The sequence below is a fragment of the Macrobrachium nipponense genome, chromosome 1 (assembly GCF_015104395.2).
Source record: "Macrobrachium nipponense isolate FS-2020 chromosome 1, ASM1510439v2, whole genome shotgun sequence".
Classification (NCBI taxonomy): Eukaryota; Metazoa; Arthropoda; class Malacostraca; order Decapoda; family Palaemonidae; genus Macrobrachium; species Macrobrachium nipponense.
In genome coordinates, this window is record NC_087200.1 from 35,531,737 (window position 1) to 35,551,621 (window position 19,885).

Sequence of the window (19,885 nt, forward strand, 5' to 3'; positions counted from 1 at the left end):
TGAAAAATACAAATTAATTAAAAATTTATCATATTTATATTGTTTTAAATGAGATTTTCAACTTTAGAAACCTGAAGTTTAAATATACTGTGTAAAAGTTTATTGTGTAGTGTTTGGTGGTAGTTTCTTAACTAACAGAACATCTGCTCTGTATTGATAGCTTAAATTCATATTTTTCAGACATGGAAAAGAAGATCGCTTGGTGACTTTATTTGGTGTAATGCAAGCGTTAGTGTCTTTTGTAGCAGACAGTGATGATGTCATTCGCTGTATTATTGCTGGTGACCATAAATTTGTTTTTCTTGTGAAGAGTCCCCTTATCTTGGTTGCTGTTTCTCACACAGTTGCAAGTGTACCTCAACTTATAATGCAGCTTACGTAAGTACCGTGGTATAAATCTCATATTTTATATAAGTATAACTTACCGAGTAATTACAATCAGCCCGAGAAGAGCTGTTATTAGGCTCAGAGGTCTGAATAAACTAATCTTTTATATAATAATAGTAATAACCAAATAATTACATAGCTATAAGTTCCACTTATTCGGCAGCTTGTATTCAAAATTTGCGGGTGACTAGTTCCACCCACTAGCGGTAGAATTAGGAACTACTGTAAGCAGAAAGCTCAGTTTGTTCCTGCTGTCATCGAGTAAACACGGGTGATGGAGGTAGCTTGTTCACTATTTTCTGGTTATTTAACCCTTAATGGACAAACATGCTCACATGAGTAGCAATAACAGGTTTTAGGTGGACAACGGAGTGACTCATGGTGAGTAACAATATTATGTGTCATCAATTTGGATGAATTAGGCAGGAGAGAGGGGCCATTACTTCTACAGGTAGTGTTCAAGTTACAATAATTCGTCTTACGATACGTAATCCTATTTAAGATGGGGTTAGCAATCAATACTGATACAACAATATGTACTTTAAAAATATTTTTAAATTCGCTCACAACGGGCGCAAGCAGCAGTGTACAATTAGGGAGTGAGAGAGACCAAATTACTTTAGCATAACTTTAGCCTATCTTTTAGTTAAATAAGTTCAAAAACAGCAAAAGAGAATGATGAAAGTATTTTTTTATCGTTATACTCTGCGTAAATGTGTATAGCCATGAACAACTGAACTAGATACAACTTTTTTTGCTAAGTACAACCGAATTGGATAATAACATCTATTTGGCTTGTATTTCAACCATCCTGCGATACAGGCAGTCCCCTGCTTATGACGGGGTTCTGTTCTTGAGATGCGTTGTAAGCTGAAAATCGTTGTAAGCAGGAAAATCGTAAAAAATCCTAAAAAAAACCTTACTTTTAATGCTTTGGATGTATTAAAAACTGTGTAAAATGCATTTTTACGGCATTTTTCATAGAAAAACTTTCAAATATTGGTTATTATGCAATTTTGGAGTCATATTTCTTCCGTCAGGTCGGCATCATAAGCGTTGTAACCCTGGGACATGCGTCATAAACCTGGAAATGATTTATGATGAATATAATTGAAAAGCGTTGTTACCTCAGAACTTCGTAAGCCGGGGACTGCCTGTAGTAAACAATTACTGTAGTTATGGTATCCCTTAAACGCTGAAGCGGTAAAAAAAAAAAAAGTCTCCAGTGTGCCGGAGGTGTTACAGAGTGAGTGCGGAAGCGGAAAAAATATTTTTTTAAAAAAATCACAGTGCGCTTAGTTTTCAAGATTAAGAGTTCATTTTTGGCTCCTTTTTTTTTTTATTGGCTGAAGTTTAGTATGCAACCATCAGAAATAAAAAAAAATATAATTATCATATATAAATAATGCGATATATGATAGCGCAAAAACGAAATTTCATATATAATTGTATTCAAATCGCGCTGTGCGCGAAACGGTTAAAGGTAACAAGTTACTTTTTTGTTGTTGTAATGTACACTAAATTGCAATCATTTTGGTATATAACACATTGCAAAACGATCAAAGCAACACAGGACAAATATCACAATATGATGCATGAATTCATAACATGCGGACGTAAACAAATATTTTTTCAAAAATTCACCATAAATCTAAATATTGTTCTAGAGACTTCCAATTTGTTTCAAAATAAAGACAAATGATTGAATATTACTATAATGTAAGAATATTAGCTTACAAATGCAGTTTTCGACCATATCTGACAAGTTAAAGTTGACCGAATGTCAAATTTTTTATATATTTTTTTTATATGCAATTATTTTGGAAATAAGAAAAGCTACAACCTTCAAATATTTTTTGTTTTATTCTATATGAAATTGCACACATTTTCATATATAAAACTCTATGAAATGCCTAATATGAAATGGAGCAAATATTCCGAGAATGTTACGTACGCATTTTGGAGATTTGCGGCCGTGAATCGGCGCGCGGAGGGAAGTTAAGTTTTTTTTTTTAATTCACCATAAATCTAAATATTGTGCTGAAGACTTCAAATTTGTTTCAAGATGAAGATAAATGACTGAATATTACTAGACTGTAAGAGTTTTAGCTTACAATTGCGTTTTTTTACCATTTCGGTAGAGTCAAAGTTGACCAAACGTGGTTTTTTTTCTATTTATCGTGATTTATATGCAAATATTTCAAAAATGAAAAAAGCTACAACCTTCAATTATTTTTTGTTGTATTCTACTTGAAATTGCGCACATTTTCATATATAAAACTTTATGTAACGGCTAATTTAAAATGGTGCAAACTGTTAGTGTTTCTGCATAAAACGTAAGATATGCAGCTAAATAAAAGATTTAATTTTGTATATGTATATTCGTTATACAATCTGTGCGCATGTATCACGTGGTACGTCACGTGACATGCCATGACGTCATCACAAGGAATGTAGGCCGTGAATGATTGGACCTGCGGCAGTCTTCTAGGAACAGCGAGTTAGTAACATTGAGTTGGATAGATTTTTGCGTTTAACACTGGTAGCAGAGCGTGGTTCGAGAGATCATAATGGCGTCAAGCAAGTGGCCACCTAAGTTCAGTGATGAAAGCGCATATGAAAGCTGGAAGAAGGACATAGACATATGGTGTGAACTGACCGAACTGCCGAAGAGCAAACAAGCACTAGCTATACACCTGTCCTTGGAAGGGCGCGCCAGAGTGGCAACCTCGGAACTGGAGACAAGCGATCTAAAAAAAGAAAATGGTGTGAAAACTATCATAGAAAAACTTGACAGTTTGTTTCTTGCTGAAAAAGGGCGTCGGCAGTTTACGGCCTTTCAAGAGTTGTATAATCTCAGAAGATCAGAGAATACGGAAATAAGGAAGTTTGTTTCTGAGTTTGAGCACACATACTTTAAGTTCAAGAAACAAGAAATGGAACTACCTGATCCCGTAATGGCGTTTATGCTTCTTGCATCATGTGGTTTAAGTGACAGTGAGCAGCAACTAGTGATGTCAGCAATCGCAGAGGTATCGTATGATAATATGAAATCTACGTTAAACAGAGTGTTTTCTGGCAACATCGGAGAAAAAGATAGTAAGGGTGTGCAGAAATTAACAAAACCAGTCACTGAGATAAAGAGTGAGCCGGTCTTCATGACTAAGGACGAGGGTGGCACTGCAGAAACACCAGAGAGTGCTCTGTATGTTAGGGGGTACCAGCGTGGAAGAGCCAGACTACGTGGTGAGGGTGGTGCAGTGAGAGGCCGTGGAGGATGGTCACATTCAGCAAGAGGACAATCACGGAGGAAACAAAACCCAATTGGTCCAGATGGCAAGGTGTCAAGGTGTGTAATATGTGATTCCCGATTCCATTGGGCTCGTTACTGTCCAGATGCGTACGAAAATTCCGGAGGTTCGGAAGGCAACGAAAAAGGTGAAAAATCTTCGGAAACAAACAGTGAAAGTGTTCTCTTGTCCCTGTTTGTTGGGTACACAGGAAATGGCGATAAGGAAGGAAAACTTAATAAGCTTGTAGATGAGGCCAAGGGATGTGCGTTATTGGACTCAGGTTGCTCAACTACGGTGTGTGGAGTTGACTGGTTGAGTAATTTTGTTTGTGGTTTAAGCGATTATGAACGTAAAAAGATTGTGGAAAATGAATCATCATCCACATTCACGTTTGCAAGTGGTAATACAGTGTCTTCCATCAAACGTGTTTGTCTTCCTTGCTCTATTGGCGGAATCAGCGCTACCGTGACTACAGACGTGGTGAGTTGTAACATACCACTATTGTTGAGTAAACGCTCAATGAAGAAGGCTAAAATGATCATAAACTTTGGAACAGATCAGGTAAATGTGTGTGGGAAATTGATTGATTTGAAGACATCGTCATCGGGTCAGTATTTAATGCGGTGTCAGCTTGACTAGGAGAGTGTTTGCCAAACCATAGCGCTGGGCAACACTGTGGGGAAGCGATGTGAGAAAGACTGCTTTGAAACTACACAAACAGTTTGGCCATCCTACAGCTTCAAGGTTAATTAACTTGTGAAAGATGCTGGCATTAATAATTTGGAAATTAAAAAAGCCATTGAAAAAGTAAACATAGAGTGTGAAGTGTGTCACAAGCTAAAGAAGGCCAGACCACGTCCTGTTGTGTGCATCCCCATGGCGAGTAAGTTTAATGAAGCTATTGCAATGGATTTAAAGATTTGGGGAAAGAAATATTTGTTGGTGATCATAGACATGGCAACCAGGTACTGTGCTGCCACAGTCATTAGTGGACAAGCGTGGAACAACCATTGTGAGTGAGTTATTTAAAAAGTGGATTAGTATTTTTGGTGCACCGCAAAAAATTCTAACAGACAATGGCTGTGAATTCAATAATGATGATATGAGGGTGCTAGGAGAAACATTTAACATCAAGGTGATGACAACCTCTGCAGAGAGTCCATGGAGCAATGGAGTGTGCGAGCGACAGAATGCTGTGATTGGCGACACTGTCAGGAAAATCATGGATGACAGTAAATGTAGCTTGGAAGTGGCTTTGGCATGGGCATTATCTGCAAGAAATGCGTTATCCAATCACTCAGGGTTCGCACCCAACCAGCTTGTTTTCGGTCATAATCCTGGATTACCCAGTGTGTACACGAATAACCCACCAGCTTTAGAATTTAGTACATCAGAAATTGTGAGAGACAATTTAAATGCATTACACTTGGCTAGACAGGAGTTCATCAATCAGAATCAAGTGAACGTTTGTTTTTATTGGAGAGCTTTGCGACACAACATACGTGCAAGTGATGTCAATGAACTCGAAAATGGTGATGAAGTATTTTATAAAAGAAATGACAGCCCTGAATGGCATGGCCCGGGTATCGTTATTGGCAAGGATGGGAAGCAAGTTTTTGTGCGACACGGTGGTGTTTACGTAAGAGTACACGAGTGTAGGTTAGCGCATCCTCCCGCTAACAGCCCAATAGTGAAAGATATGTGTAGCGTTGCTCCAGAGACAGTGCAAGAGGAAAGAAAACAAGCGTCGCTTTGTTACAACCATGAGTTGTGTGAGGAAGACTCTGAGGATGAAGAGTCTGTGAATAAGTCCGCAGAAGTGGAGATCGAAGAGGTGGATGCATCTGAATATGCAGAGAGTGAAAATATAGAAATAGCGACAGAAGCAGCATCAAAGGATACATCAAGGCTTTCAGTTGGTGAAAGGGTAAGAGGTATACACGTTGAAAGTGGTGAATTCAGGTCGGGTAAAATTGTCAGTCGAGCCGGTAAAGCTACTGGAAAATACAAGACTGTTATAATTTAAAGTGGGACTATGATGGAAGTATCTCTTGGGCAGATTTGAGTAAAGATTTTAGTGATTTAGAGATTGTTGATGACAACACTGAGATGATGGTTCTATTTAATTCGGATCAAGTCTTAAGTGCCAAGGAAACAGAAATTCAGAACTGGAAGGATAATGATGTCTATGAAGAGGTGAATGATGTTGGACAAGATGCACTATCAGTTCAATGGGTATTACTGAAAAATTAAAAGGGGGAAAACCAGTGGTGAAAGCTCGTTTAGTTGCGAGAGGTTTTGAAGAAGACAGCACAGATTTGAAAAAAGATTCTCCTACGTGCTCCAAGGAGGCGGTGCGTTTGGCTTTGTCACTGGCCGCTACACGTCACTGGGACTGCCACACAATGGATATAAAAGCAGCATACCTGCAGGAGGACAAGATTGAAAGAATTGTACACCTGCGTCCTCCACCAGAGTTTGATGAAGGTAAGCTGTGGAGGTTAAAGAAGAACTGTTTTACGGCTTGTGTGATGCCACTCGACAGTGGTATTTGAGTGTTAAAAAATCTGCTGCTAAATCTGGGAGCTAAAGTGTGTACACTTGATCCGGCGCTGTTTTTGGTTACGTGACGGCAAAGCTGAAGGAGTGGTGTGCATTCATGTCGTTGATTTTTTGTGGGCAGGAACACCAGAGTTTAAGCGACAAGTGATTGATCAGTTGAGAGAGACATTCACCATAGGGAGCTCAGAGACTAAGGCCTTCAAATACGTTGGAATAAATGTTGTATCAAACAAGAATGGCAGCATAGCTCTTGACCAGTTTCAGTATGCAATGACCTTGAAACCAATACCTGTGAGTAGACAACGGGCTGCGGTGAAGTCTGCAGAGCTGTCTGACTCGGAGAAATCAGAGTATAGAGCTATGATTGGACAGTTAAGCTGGATTGCTACTCACACCAGACCTGACATTTCATTTGACGTGTGTGAGTTAAGTGGGTTACGTTGCAATGCAACAGTGTCAGATTTAATGCGACTCAACAAAGTCATAGAGAGAGTAAAGACTGATAATGTTAAATTGTATATGCCAAGGATGAGGAATCTTGAAGAGTGTCACTCGAGTGTTTTTCCGATGCCTCGTTTGCTCAACTTAAAAGGAATGGATCACAAGGAGGATTCGTGATTTTCTTACGGGATAATGATATGGAGAGATGTCCAGTATTCTGGCAAACAAGAAAAATTAGAAGAGTGGTCAAGTCCACCCTATCAGCTGAAACAATGGCGCTTTTGGAATGTGCAGAGACTGCAGTATACCTGGCTAGAATTCTGTGCGAAATTTCTGGATGTAGGAGCATGAAAATAAAATGTTTCGTTGACAATAAAAGCCTTGTTGACGCTCTTCATTCCTACAAGAATGTGGAAGATAAGAGATTGAGAATTGACATAGCTGTTTTGCGAGACATGCTAGAACGTGGTGAAATTACGGAAGTGGTCTGGGTAGATACATCACAGCAACTTGCTGATTGTCTGACAAAGAGAGGGGCGTCGACCGAGCAGCTACGTGCTGCGGTCAGCAGAGAATGAATGGAGACGACAGCAGTTAAAACTCTCCTTCCAAGACAAAGAAAGAAGGGGGAGAGTGTTAGTGTTTCTGCATATAACGTAAGATATGCAGCTAAATAAAAGATTTAATTTTGTATATGTATATTCGTTATACAATCTGTGCGCATGTATCACGTGGTACGTCACGTGACATGCCATGACGTCATCACAAGGAATGTAGGCCGTGAATGATTGGACCTGCGGCAGTCTTCTAGGAACAGCGAGTTAGTAACATTGAGTTGGATAGATTTTTGCGTTTAACACAAACATTACCACAATCGCACGTATGATTTTTTCGGAAGAGTTACCGCACGGACGTAAAGAAAATGTTATTTTTTTCCTAAATTCACCATAAATCAAAATATTATGCTAGAGACTTCCAATTCATTGCAAAATGAAGGTAAATGCTTGAATATTACTAGAATATAAGCGTTTTAGCTTACAATTGCGTTTTTCGACCATTTCGGTAGAGTCAAAGTTGACCGAAGGTTGAAATTTTTGCACTTATTGTTATTTATATGAAAATATTTAAAAACTGATAAAAGCTACAACCATGGGTTGTTTTTAGTTGTATTGTCCATGAAATTGCGCACATTTCCATATATAAAACTTTATGTAACGGCAAATTTAAAATGGTGCAAACATTAGGACAATCACACGAAAAAAATTTATCGGAAGAGTTACCGCGCGGACGTGAGGAAAAAGTATTTTTCATAAATTCACCATAAATCAAATATTGTGCTAGAGATGTCCAGTTTGTTGCAAAATTAAGGTAAATGATTGAATATTACTAAAATATAAGAGTTTTAGCTTACAATTGCGTTTTTCGACCATTTCGGTAGAGTCAAAGTTGACCGAAGGTTGAAATTTTGGCACTTATCGTTATTTATATGAAAATATCTCAAAACTGATAAAAGCTACAATCATGAGTATTTCTTTGTTGTATTCTACATAAAAATGCACACATTTTCATATATAATACTCCATGTAACGGCTAATTTGAAATGGTACAAAAATTATGTCAAAGTGACGAAATAATTTCAGAGATGTGTCACTGATACTTTTTAGTGCGATAAGAAAGAAATTCATGCTTGCACGCCTGCGTAACGATTGTAAACAAAACAACGCCTTGATCCGTGAACTCCCAGCATCCCACAAGGCGCCTGATTCAAAAGTTTTCGGCTGGTAGACCTATAAGTATTTTTCCGCGAATTTTAAAAAAAGGGATTTTGACGAAGGAAAAATCTATTTCTGGGTGATTGGCTCGTGTCGCCCTATGAAAGGATCCTTAATATCATTCTTTCTAGGTAAAATTGATCTAAAATTACCAGAGAAAAACAAAATTAAGAAAATGTCAGTAAAACTGACTCGCTCACTCTTAAAAAGAAGTGTCGGTATGATAATAGGGGCGAGTGGGGAACACTACCACGAGACAATCACCAATTAGAACTTCCAATCAGAATCCCCCCAAGAGAGAGCTGATACCAACAGGCGATGCAGCCGCTACTACTACTACTAGAGGACGCCACGGACAGCAGCGCCCCTAGCGGACATCCTTAATCTAAAAACATCTTGTCCTGCAAGGGGGGAAAAACCATAAAAGGGGGGGTTTCATAGGGCGACACGAGCCAATCACCCAGAAATAGATTTTTCCTTCGTCAAAATCCCTTTTCTGGGCTCAGCTCATGTCGGCCTATGAAAGAGTACCAGAGAAACAGACAAGATGTGAAAAAAGGAACAAATGAAAAGCAGTGTAAAATGATGGATATAATATAAGTAAATCAATTACAGCATACAAATTAAGCACTTAAACTAACTTATACTAAACAGTAAAACAACAGAACGTTAGTAATCTTAAAGTACTTAAATGGTAATTATAGTAAATTACAGTGATGCATGTAATATAAACAAAAAGGGATTTACTTGAACATATTTACAAAATATACAAACACATTGTGTCCTACCCTAGCATAAAAATAAGGGTAGGTACACTGAAGTCCATCATTAATACAAGTTTGGGGCAAAATATATACAACACATTGTGTCCTACCCTAGCATAAAAATAAGGTAGGTACACTGAAGTACACTACCAGTACAAGTGTGGATGTCCCTAGCAAAAAAATAAGGGACAATCCACTATATGATTCAGCGGCTAAGGCTATGATATTCGAGTAGCCTGGCGATAGGGTGAGGCATGTTGGATGATGTAGGTAGAAAGGAGACCTGGATCTATACTACAACTACTATACAGTATCAGGGGAAACAATGTTTCCCGTGCTACTGCTGAAAAACTTTAAAGATTCCAAGGACTTTAGATAATGGCGTTTAAAGACTATCGGGGATTTCCATCCAGTATACTTTTTAAGATCCTGAAAGTTCATATGTTGAAAATAATTAATTGAGGTGGCTACTCCCCTGATATCATGTGCTTTTGGAAATGACTCATGATTGGCTTGTTTAATGAAGTAAAGGATTTGTTTGTCTAATACCTTTTACTGACAAAGTACCACCTTTTTCTCTCATGAAGAGAGCACCTGAGGATCTTGAAGAAGTACGAGATAGAAAGGCTCTAAGAGTTGATACTGGGCAGAGAGAAGGATCCTGGGGAAGTGGGATAACCTTCCAAGGGGCCCACCTTGCAAGAGGATCCTCATTTTTGGCTAAAAAGCTACGATCCGGAGCAAGTAGAACTTCTCCTGATGGGAGGAATTCCACATGACCCGCATCCCTGGATAGAGCCGACAGTTCTGAAATTCCTAGACTCCTGAGGCTAGGCTTAATAAGAATAATGTTTTCCTCAGGAGCATTATGAATGTACAAGATGATTGTTGTCAGTATCTGAAGCTAGTTTGAGGACATCATTTAAGAACCATGAAACTGTAGTAGGCCTTTGGGAAGGTCTAAGTCTAGCACAGGCTCTAGAGATAGACGTGAAATAAGATTCAGTCAGATCTATCTGAAAACCTACTTGAAAGATTTTCTTCAAAGCCGATTTATGAGTGGTAATAGTGCTAGCTGCTAAACCTTTTTCAAACAAGGATCTGAAAAAGGATATAGCCAGATTAACTGTCATGGTTGTAGTGTTCGATTCTTTCAAGAAAGATGCTAATTTTTTAACAGCTGAGTCATATTGTCTAATGGTTGACTCTCTCTTATCTGATTCTAGGAAGAGATATTCTGTGGATCAATATTAGCATCTTTATTAGCCGCAAACTTCATGAAGTCCATAAAGTTAGGGTCTGGAGAATTCCTGAGGAAGCGAACACAGTCCTCATTTGTACTGATTGTGATAGCTTGGGATTGGGGATCCGTTGAGGTCGGAGACCCAATTCCAGAAGAAGAGGATACCAGTTGCTCTTGGGCCAGTCCGGTGCAATCAGAGCTACTATCCCTTTGAAAGACCTTAGTTGCTTAGGACTTTCAGAGAAGATTCACTGGAGGAAAAACATAAATTCTCCTCCACTGATTCCAGTCCAACGGACAGGGCGTCCGTGGCATAAGCCAGAGGGTCCAGGTTGGGGGCCACATAGCAAGGGAGCTTGTGGTTCGCTTGTGAGGCGAAGAGATCCACTTGGAGACCTGGGACTCTCAGGCTTACCCACTGGAATGACCCGTCGTCTAGAGACCATTTCTGATTCCAGAGGAACTGACCGGGACAGGGCGTCTGCTATCACATTTCTTACTCCTGCCAGGTGAGTGGCAGACAGATGCCATTTGTGTTTGTTTGCTAAGGCAAAGATGGCTATCATGACATGATTGACATGCGTTGGAACTTGTTAGGACCCTCCTCTGTTGATGGCAATGAACTACCACTGCACTGTCTCCAAAACTAGCCTTAGATGAGACTTCTTCGGGGAAGCAGTCTCTTCAAGGTAAGAAATACTGCCATTGCTTCCAACAACGTTTATGTGGAGCTGGCGAAATTGAACCGACCAAGTCCCCTGAACCTGTTTGAACTGAGAGTATCCCCCACCCGGACAGGGAGGCGTCCGTGTGAATGGTTAACACTGGAAGGGGATATTGAAGGGGTACTTTCTTGGCTAAGTTCTTTACTTTTGACCAAGGACGGAGTTGATTGCGGAGGATCTGAGGGATTACTGACAACTTGTCTCGATATTTGGTGTTTGCTCTTGATCGCCAAATTCGATTTAAATCTTTCAGCCTTGCCTTCAGGAGGATATCTGTTACCGAAGCAAACTGAAGGGACCCTAGGATTCTCTCCTGGTTTCTCCTTGACGTTTGTTTGCATTTGAGAAATTGCCTGACAGATTTTGCTATTTCCTTCCGTTTGGCCACTGGAATTGACAGATTGTGGGAAGACAAATCCCATTGGATTCCTAGCCACTGAAAAAACGAGACTCTGGAGTAAGTCTGGATTTCGTTTTGTTTATCTGGAACCCCAGATGTTCCAGAAAGTAAACTACCTTTTTGGTGGCTTTGAGACATTCCTCGACTGTTGGTGCCCAGATCAACCAATCGTCGAGGTATGCTGCTACCATGATTCCCTGAGCTCTCAATTGTTGTACAACCACTTCTGCTATTTTTGTGAATACCCTGGGGGCTACATTCAGACCGAAGGGCATCACTTTGAATGAGAATGTTGATTTCCTAGCCTGAATCCTAGGAATGGGCGGAAGTGCCATGGCTATAGGGATATGATAGTATGCGTCTGTAAGATCGATGGAGCATGTGACGGCTCCACGCGGAAGTAAGGTCCTTACTTGCGAGAGGGTAAGCATCTTGAACTTGTCGCAACGAATGAAAGAGTTTAGCTTTGACAAGTCTAAGATTACCCTTCTTTTTGTTGAGCCTTTCTTTGGCACGCTGAATAAGCGACCTTGAAATTTTAGATGCTTGACTCTCGCAATAGCTCCTTTCTGAAGGAGTTCTTCCGCGTAATCTGTCAATTCCTCTGATGGAATCTGGTGGAATGATTTGATTGGAGGAGGCTCTTTGATCCAACTCCAACCCAATCCTTTGGACACTATGCTCTGTGCCCAATTGCTGAACCCCCACCTGTGGCGGAAGAGGAACAGCCTGCCTCCCTCCTACCTGGGAGCCTCATTGTTGATGGGCGGGTTGACCACCACGCCCTCCTCTGAACTGCCTGCTCCTTGTTGCCCTTCCTGCGCCACGCTGACGAAAGTAACCTCTCGCCCTACCTCTTGGTTGTTTGTAACCTTGAGCCTCATATGAAGGGTTGAAGGCCGGCGAGATTGCGTAGGAGGTGGACGGCTGTGATTGAGGGGACAACAGGAGGATGGGCTGGTTCTGCTTCGAACTAGCAGGTTGTCCTTGTTGGGTAACTGGAACAGCCTGCACAAATTGCTGCTGTTGCTGGTGTTTCTGATACGCTGGAACCGCTTACCAGCCTTCTTTTGCTTCTTACCAGCAGTGGGGACAGATTCTTGTTTCCTCTTCGAGGAAATACCCCACCTAGCTCTAAGGCTCTGGTTGAGCCTAGCAGCTTCGTGGTGCACTTCGTTGACAGCGGACTCTGGGAAGAGATCCGCTCCCCACATGCTAGAAGCCAAGAGTCTATTCGGCTCGTGCCTAATAGTACACTCCTGTAGAACATGCTTCCGGCAATTCCTCCTAGCCTGGAAGAAGTCGAAAGCGTCTGTTAGTACCGTCTGGAACTGAGATTTTGCTAAAATCTTGAACAGCGGTTCCGTAGCATAAGAGAGAGCAGCCATTTCCTTTCCGTGATTATAAGGGAATTGAGGGACCTGCCAAACCTGGTTCGCGCATCAAACTCTGCATGGATTAGGGAATCCGGCAGCCTTGGTAGCTTCTCGCCGAACTGGTCCATGCGCAGTCCGGTTTGAGCTTACCAAGCGTGAACGTAGCTGGCAAGTTCTCCCACAATTCCCCGAAAGCCGGGAAGAGCGGAGAAGTAGACTCCGCCTCCCTCAACTGTGGGATGGGGCTCATCCTTGAGGACTGCCTGAAGGATTCTCCACTAATTTCGTGGCGAACGGAAGAGAAAACCTCCTCTTCCGTCGCGAAAATAGTAAAGGGACTCTTGTAGGCCTGGAGTTTAGTGTTCGTACACTCCCAGTCCTCAAGGCAGTGAACCCATTCCCGCTGAGCATGATCTCTACTATATAGGACAGACTCTCTAGAGATCTTGTCTTCCCTAGTCAGAGCCGTTACAGTCAGCTAGCATAAACCGATGAAAGGCTGCGTCAGACCCGGAGGTAAAACTCGAAGTCCTCAATCCTCCGAGTTCCACACTCCGGGATAGAGATCATCCCATCCTTGAAAGGAGCGTAGGCAGCTAACTCTCCATGGGTTCTCCATGTGAGAAAGATGGCATGAGAGTCGTTTTTATAGGCGGGTTGGGAGTTGGAGAATGCCAGTGCTCGGCACTGGGGAGACTGGAAGAGGAACCTGAGATAGCCCGGCTACTCGGTCCTCATTCTCCCTAACCCTGTTAGAGAGATCTTGTATCGACTGGCCTGATTGAGACAGAGTGCTCGACAACTGTGCGAACATCTGCTCGAATCTCGTCCCCCAGGCGGAGACTTGCGAGCCAACCAGCTCGCCCACCTGTTGCATCACCACTGCTGAGAGCAGAGGGATCAAAGGTGCTAGGCCCTGCTCCTCCTACCGGCGTAGCCGGAGTGGAAGCGGTGGAGGCGGGAGAAGGCACTGGCTCGGCTGGGAGCGCGAGCTTCTCCTTGGAAGCCTTGCTTCTAGAGCTCTTTGAGTGAGAAGAGCTCGGCTTCGCTTTCACCGCGTCGGCGTAGGAAGTCGAAGACTTCCTAGCCGAAGAAGCGAAGACGACTTCCTAGAAGTTGTCTTGGCCAGAGTCTTCGGTTCTCTCTGTCCCCCTTCACCTTTGGGGGTACAGAGAGAGCGGGAGAGCGGGTAGGGATCTCAGATCCCACAAAGCCTTGGAAAGAAGCACTCGAAGAAGGGACAGGAGAAGATCCAGGAGCACCCAAGAAAGACCTTGGGCGCCCGACACACCTACCTCAACCAACAAATCCTCTACCCCTACGCCATGGGCTCGATGTTAAGGTCCAGGGCAGCGACGTCCGGGACCGACTCCTGGGAGGCTACGACCCCAAAGGATTGCTGGAGGTCTTGCTGGATGGAGGCTATCAGAGGGGCCGCGGACAAGGGGTCAACGTAACCAGTTCGACTTGCCCGCGGGGAAGATCTTGGACGGCCAGCTTCTTATCAAGAATGTATGGCTGGCCTTTGGCGGCGTTCTTCCCGAAGCCGCCCACCACGCTTTCAGGGTAGCGAGGGCGACTTCCTCACACCAGTAGCCTGAAAGAAAGGCGAGATTAGCTTCTAGTGGCGGAACGGGGTTAACAAACTTATGACTAAAAGTTGTTAGTAAATGATAAGGAAGCCTATAACGGACTTACCCCATCTCCCAGCTGACCGACTAGGTCTTAGCAGATGGCGCAGGCTTCTGGGTGCCAGACGATCATCTCATTGTATGACGTGGCACAGGGGGCGTGAGACCTGCACTCATCGTGTCCGCAGGGGTCGTACAACGTCGCGTTGCACGCTGGGACCTGACAGTTGGTAGCCTGTAAGTGGAAAAGATACATGAGTACCAGTAACAAACACTTACAGTCTAACAGATGCTCCGCTGGTGCCGGAGCGATAAAGTTAGATTAAACCAGAGCCCCGCCAAATTACGTGTGGTAACCAGGTTGGTTGTGTGCCCTAGGCTATACTCCGCTGATGGCGGGGACACAAAAGGAAACCAACCAGGAGTGGTGGTAATTGGAAACCACGACGGAAAATGGCGGGGATGGTAGATATTCAATAACCAACATTACACAAAATTCATTGAAAAATTAGGGTATATCCTTAAAAATAAAAATAATACACAAACCTCTCTCCGCCCGTCTACTAGAAGAGTGCGCGGGTAAGAAGCAAGCTCCCTTCCAGGTAGCGGGGGAGAGATGTAAGGATATAGTAGGCAAGCAACCGACCACTAGTAGTGACTACCCCGCCCGCTAGCGGAGCCAGTAATCTATAACCAAAGGTGCCCCGGCTGCGACGGAAGGCTCCTTTCGTTATAGTGAGGGAGGTGGCTGAGCAACTGGGGAGGGGGGGGCGGGGGGAGGAAGGTCTCGGCGTAACACGGCGGGAGTGAGAGAAGGGGGGAGGGATGGCCTACTCCTCCCCCGCCTCTCACCGACTACCCGCATGGAGACCCGGTACTCATGAGTGTCGCCCTATACCCCCCGCTGGGAGGAACCCCTGGCCACCTCAGAGAGGGAGAGAGAGAAGGCGACTGAGGTTGTCATGACCAACCAATGGGGTCCCCCAGTCCCCCAGCCCTCCCTATACCAGAAACGGGAGGGGCAGGTGGGGCAGGGTCAAGGGTTTTTTTGGCGATGGAATAACCGTGACCCACAAGTGGCCTAGGCCGCGAGCAACACAACCGTGAGAGGGCCACGTGAACCAGGCTGTACCAATACAAGGAACAAGCACCTAGGCTAGCTAACACCCTAAATATAATATATATACATCGAAAAGATGGAAAAGACACTTTTAGTAAAAGAGAAAGAAGCCCAGAGGAGGCAGACTGTCCCAAGAAAACAGAAGCCTACTCGGAGCCAGCGATAGCCGATGAGAGCAAGAGCCGGGATGCTGGGCCGGAATAATAATAATAGCCCTAAATACCAAACTAAGAGATATGGTAGGAGTGGGCTAAACTAGCTAAAACTCGATGTAAAAAACAATGAACGTAATATAGTAAGCCCGCCCATAAGTATAAGAAGTCCCAGTATGGAGGACCGGGAATTCTTAACGAGGGCAGCATGGCGCCGCCACGAGACAACCGGGGAACCGTTATAGACCTATTTAAGAGGAAAATACTGGTACCCGGAAGATAAAAAAGCGGTAAAACATTACTTATGAGTTACTTAACTTAGCCGTGGCAATAGCAGAGCGTTCCATGGTAGATAATGAGATAAATCCCGTAATAACACAGCACAAGGAAATGAGTCTCTTGACGCTAGCGCTAAAAATTAAGGATGTCCGCTAGGGGCGCTGCTGTCCGTGGCGTCCTCTAGTAGTAGTAGTAGCGGCTGCATCGCCCGTTGGTATCAGCTCTCCTCTTGGGCGGGGGATTCTGAGTTGGAAGTTCTAATTGGTGATTGTCTCGTGGTAGTGTTACCCCACTCGCCCTATTATCATACCGACACTTCTTTTTAAGAGTGAGCGAGTCAGTTTTACTGACATTTTCTTAATTTTGTTTTTCTCTGGTAATTTTAGATCAATTTTACCTAGAAAGAATGATATTAAGGATCCTTTCATAGGCCGACACGAGCTGAGCCCAGAAAAACTTTTTTGAGTCGACATATGGTACGTCCATTCGGCATACGGGAGACATTTTGACTTAAACGTCCATTCGGCGTTTAAGGGTTATAATTGATGATATGTAGAATACAATTTATGTATTTTTATGTAATAACTATTCGCTATAGATCAAAGATCAGCAAGGAAATACACTGTTAAATTTAAACTGCAAGTTATAGCTGAAGCTGAGAAAACTGTTCATGCTGCTAATGACTATTATTACTATTGTGCATCGGCAACAAGGATAAAACTCTTATAAACTTATGCCATTATTGTGCATCAGCAACAAGAATAAAACTTTCATAAAGTTATGCCATCAAGCACAACTGTAGATAAAATTGAGAGAGAATAATTTTAATCAAAACTACGGGGCTTGAAAGAACACATTTTACTGTTGTTTTCATGCTGATGAAAGATAAATAACATTAAGCTTGTGTTACGATGAAATCAAGTGAAAATAGCGAACAGAATCACATAATTTTTTTTTTTACACAAGAAACATGCCCCCAACGCGATCTATTAATGAAAAAAAATCATTCAGTTCACATTTAGACGTATTCAAGTCATATTTAGAATTAAAAACTATGTCGTATAATGAAAAATGACCTTGTCTCATGTAAGTAAAGTATCTAGATATTTGCTTATGCTAACTAGTATCGATAAAATTCGCTCAGAATTGAGTTAAATACGGCGATATAAACTCACATGTGCCATCAGCTGATTTCCAAACCAAAACATTGACTGATATATGTTAGTATTTTATAATACAGTATGATAATAGATACAATATTATTGGATACAGTGAAGTAATGTATAACTTTTTAAAAGATTCATGTAAAAGATGCATGTTCGTACATTTTATTTTATAATTACTATAGGCAACCATTAGCAGCCTGACATCACTCAACTATGCTGATGTCGGATCGAATCTGATTGTCGTTTTGTGTCCCCCCCCTTTTTTTTTTTTATACTAATATATCATAGTCAGAATGCATTGAACCTCCAGAATTGGCTTATATTAATAAATAAATTACTGTGCCATATGCGCAGTATAGAGTATACTGCAGGCTAGGTTACTGTATTTGTATGTATACGATCTACCATAGTACGGATATACACTAGGCTAACTCTCGTTAATTTTATTCAATTTCTCTTTGTAGTTAATTATCATAGGTCAATATCCATTGAACCTAGAGAATTAGCTGAAAATAATAATTATTATGCCTTATATGTATAAAGTATACTATGTAGCATAGGCTAGGCGTGCGGTTCCATGTTGGCTGAGTGCATTTCGCACTCGGCGACCATTCCGGTGGTCTGAAGTTCGATTCTCAGCTCAGCCAAGGTGGAACCAGAGGAATTTATTTCTGGTGATTGAAATTCATTTCTCGATACAATATGGTTCAGATCCCACAATAAGCTGTAGGTCCTGTTGCTATGTAACCAGTTGGTTCCTAGTCACTTAAAAATATATCTAATCCTTCGGGCTAGCCCTAGGAGAGCTGTTAATCAGCTCAGTGGTCTGGTAAAACTAAGATATACTTAACTTACCCTGTATGTAAAGATACTACTGATTACCCTAGTGTAGGCTAGGCTATATCCAAGATACGATTTTCCCAACAAACGATGAGTTTTTTTAAACATAACCCCATCGTAATAGGAGAATACCTGTATAGCCCATGAATTCGTTGATGGCAACTTTTAAACTGGCTAAAATCCACTGGGTGGCTCATGAGATACATGGTTGGATTCTTGATTTCAAGGGAGGATATAGTGCCTGTCTGTCTCACAAGATGTCTTTTTGTAAGTTTGTGCATAGATATACCAAGGGGTTGCTGTTGGTTTTAGTTCTTACCTTTTACTATAATAGTATGTCAGTTATAAACGTAATTTGTCCTACGTGATCAACAAACCCTCGATCCTTTAAGATAGGAATTACTTAAAGGCATGGCCTGGACACGGCCACTGAATTCTTTTAACAAGGCGTTTTGGTATTTAACTACAGGTCTGGTCATTGGTAGTCCTTCCAACTGGATGTAAACTTTCCAATTTGCTTTAAGCCATCTTTGCAGATAGCAGTGTTCTCCACCGCTCTCTGCCCGACTGTTTGTTGCTGTTTTCTTTTAAATCCCAGTTGGATTTTTCCTTGTTATTCTCTTTATGGTTGTTGTGATAGTGTGTTTGTGATATACTCAGACATGCAACACCCTGTCTCCTCTGCCCCCAGCTGGTGGTGCCCTGGGGTAGAGGGTAGGAGGTGCAGCAAAATCCGGGCCTCGATAGAAATTGATCCTCATACCCTTTGCTCATCTGGGGAGGCTTCCACTTCTTCTGCCCTTCTGGTGAGTCGGAGAGGGAAGAAGAGGGGGGGGGCTGTGGCCACAGACCTTGGGATTGCTCTTTTAGGGGCCTCCCCTCTCTTCGAAGATATACCTTCGGAGGTACAGTGGTCCCCCCGTATTCGCGGGGGATGCGTACCAGACCCCCCCGTGAATAGTTAGAACCCGCGAATGTTTGGAACCCCTATAAAAATGCTAAAAACAGCCTATTTTGTTAGTTAAAACTCAAGAAAAACCCACTAAAAATTTTCATACATGGCTTTTTTAATAGTTTTATCACAAAAGTGCATTTTATGATGAAATTCATCAAAAAAACCAGGAATTTGTGTATATTTACCATAGAAAAATACCGCGAATGCGCGAATTTTCCGCGAATAATGCAGGGAAACGTTCCCGAGAGAAATCCGCGAATGTGTGAGTCCGCGAATCTGGAGAACGCGAATACGGGGGGTCCACTGTACACCTTTTGAGCAAGGGGTGATCCCCCAATCAACCCAACTTTTGCTTCCACAGGTTAGGCGTCAGGCTTAGAACAAGTGTGGACTTCCTTGGGACTAACTGGCACACCATCAATCCAGGCTTTGCGGTCACACCTTAATAGAGGTGCCAGCAGCGCAGTAGCGCATGCAGTCGTCATCTCCACCACAGTGACGCTGCCCAGCTTCTACGCGCCTCCTCACATGGTCTGGTTTCATCACCTGATGAACGTATCGCTTACGGTAGTAATGGGGACCAGACCATGCCTACCAGCCTGCCAGTTGCCAGCTCCTGTCTCCGCAGTGCCTCCCCCTCCTGGTTTTTGTGTGGCACTGCTACCTGTCCCGAGGGTTACCACCCCGTCTCCCTTGGTCATGATAGAGATGACACCACCTGACGTTCCCGCTATTGTTCCTGCCTCTGTACTACCTGCACCTGTTCCTGCTCCCGTCCC

The 19,885-nt window shown here is 42.6% G+C and overlaps 1 protein-coding gene across 1 annotated transcript in view; it reads left to right on the plus strand.

Moving 5' to 3' along the window:
- LOC135219232 (vacuolar fusion protein MON1 homolog) overlaps window positions 1–19,885 on the plus strand; it is a 169,035-nt gene that overhangs the window by 40,849 nt on the left and 108,301 nt on the right. Inside the window, exon 2 of the mRNA XM_064255825.1 lies at window positions 181–378. Within this exon, the coding sequence (XP_064111895.1) occupies window positions 181–378 (198 nt within the window). The remainder of the gene's footprint in view (window positions 1–180; window positions 379–19,885) is intronic.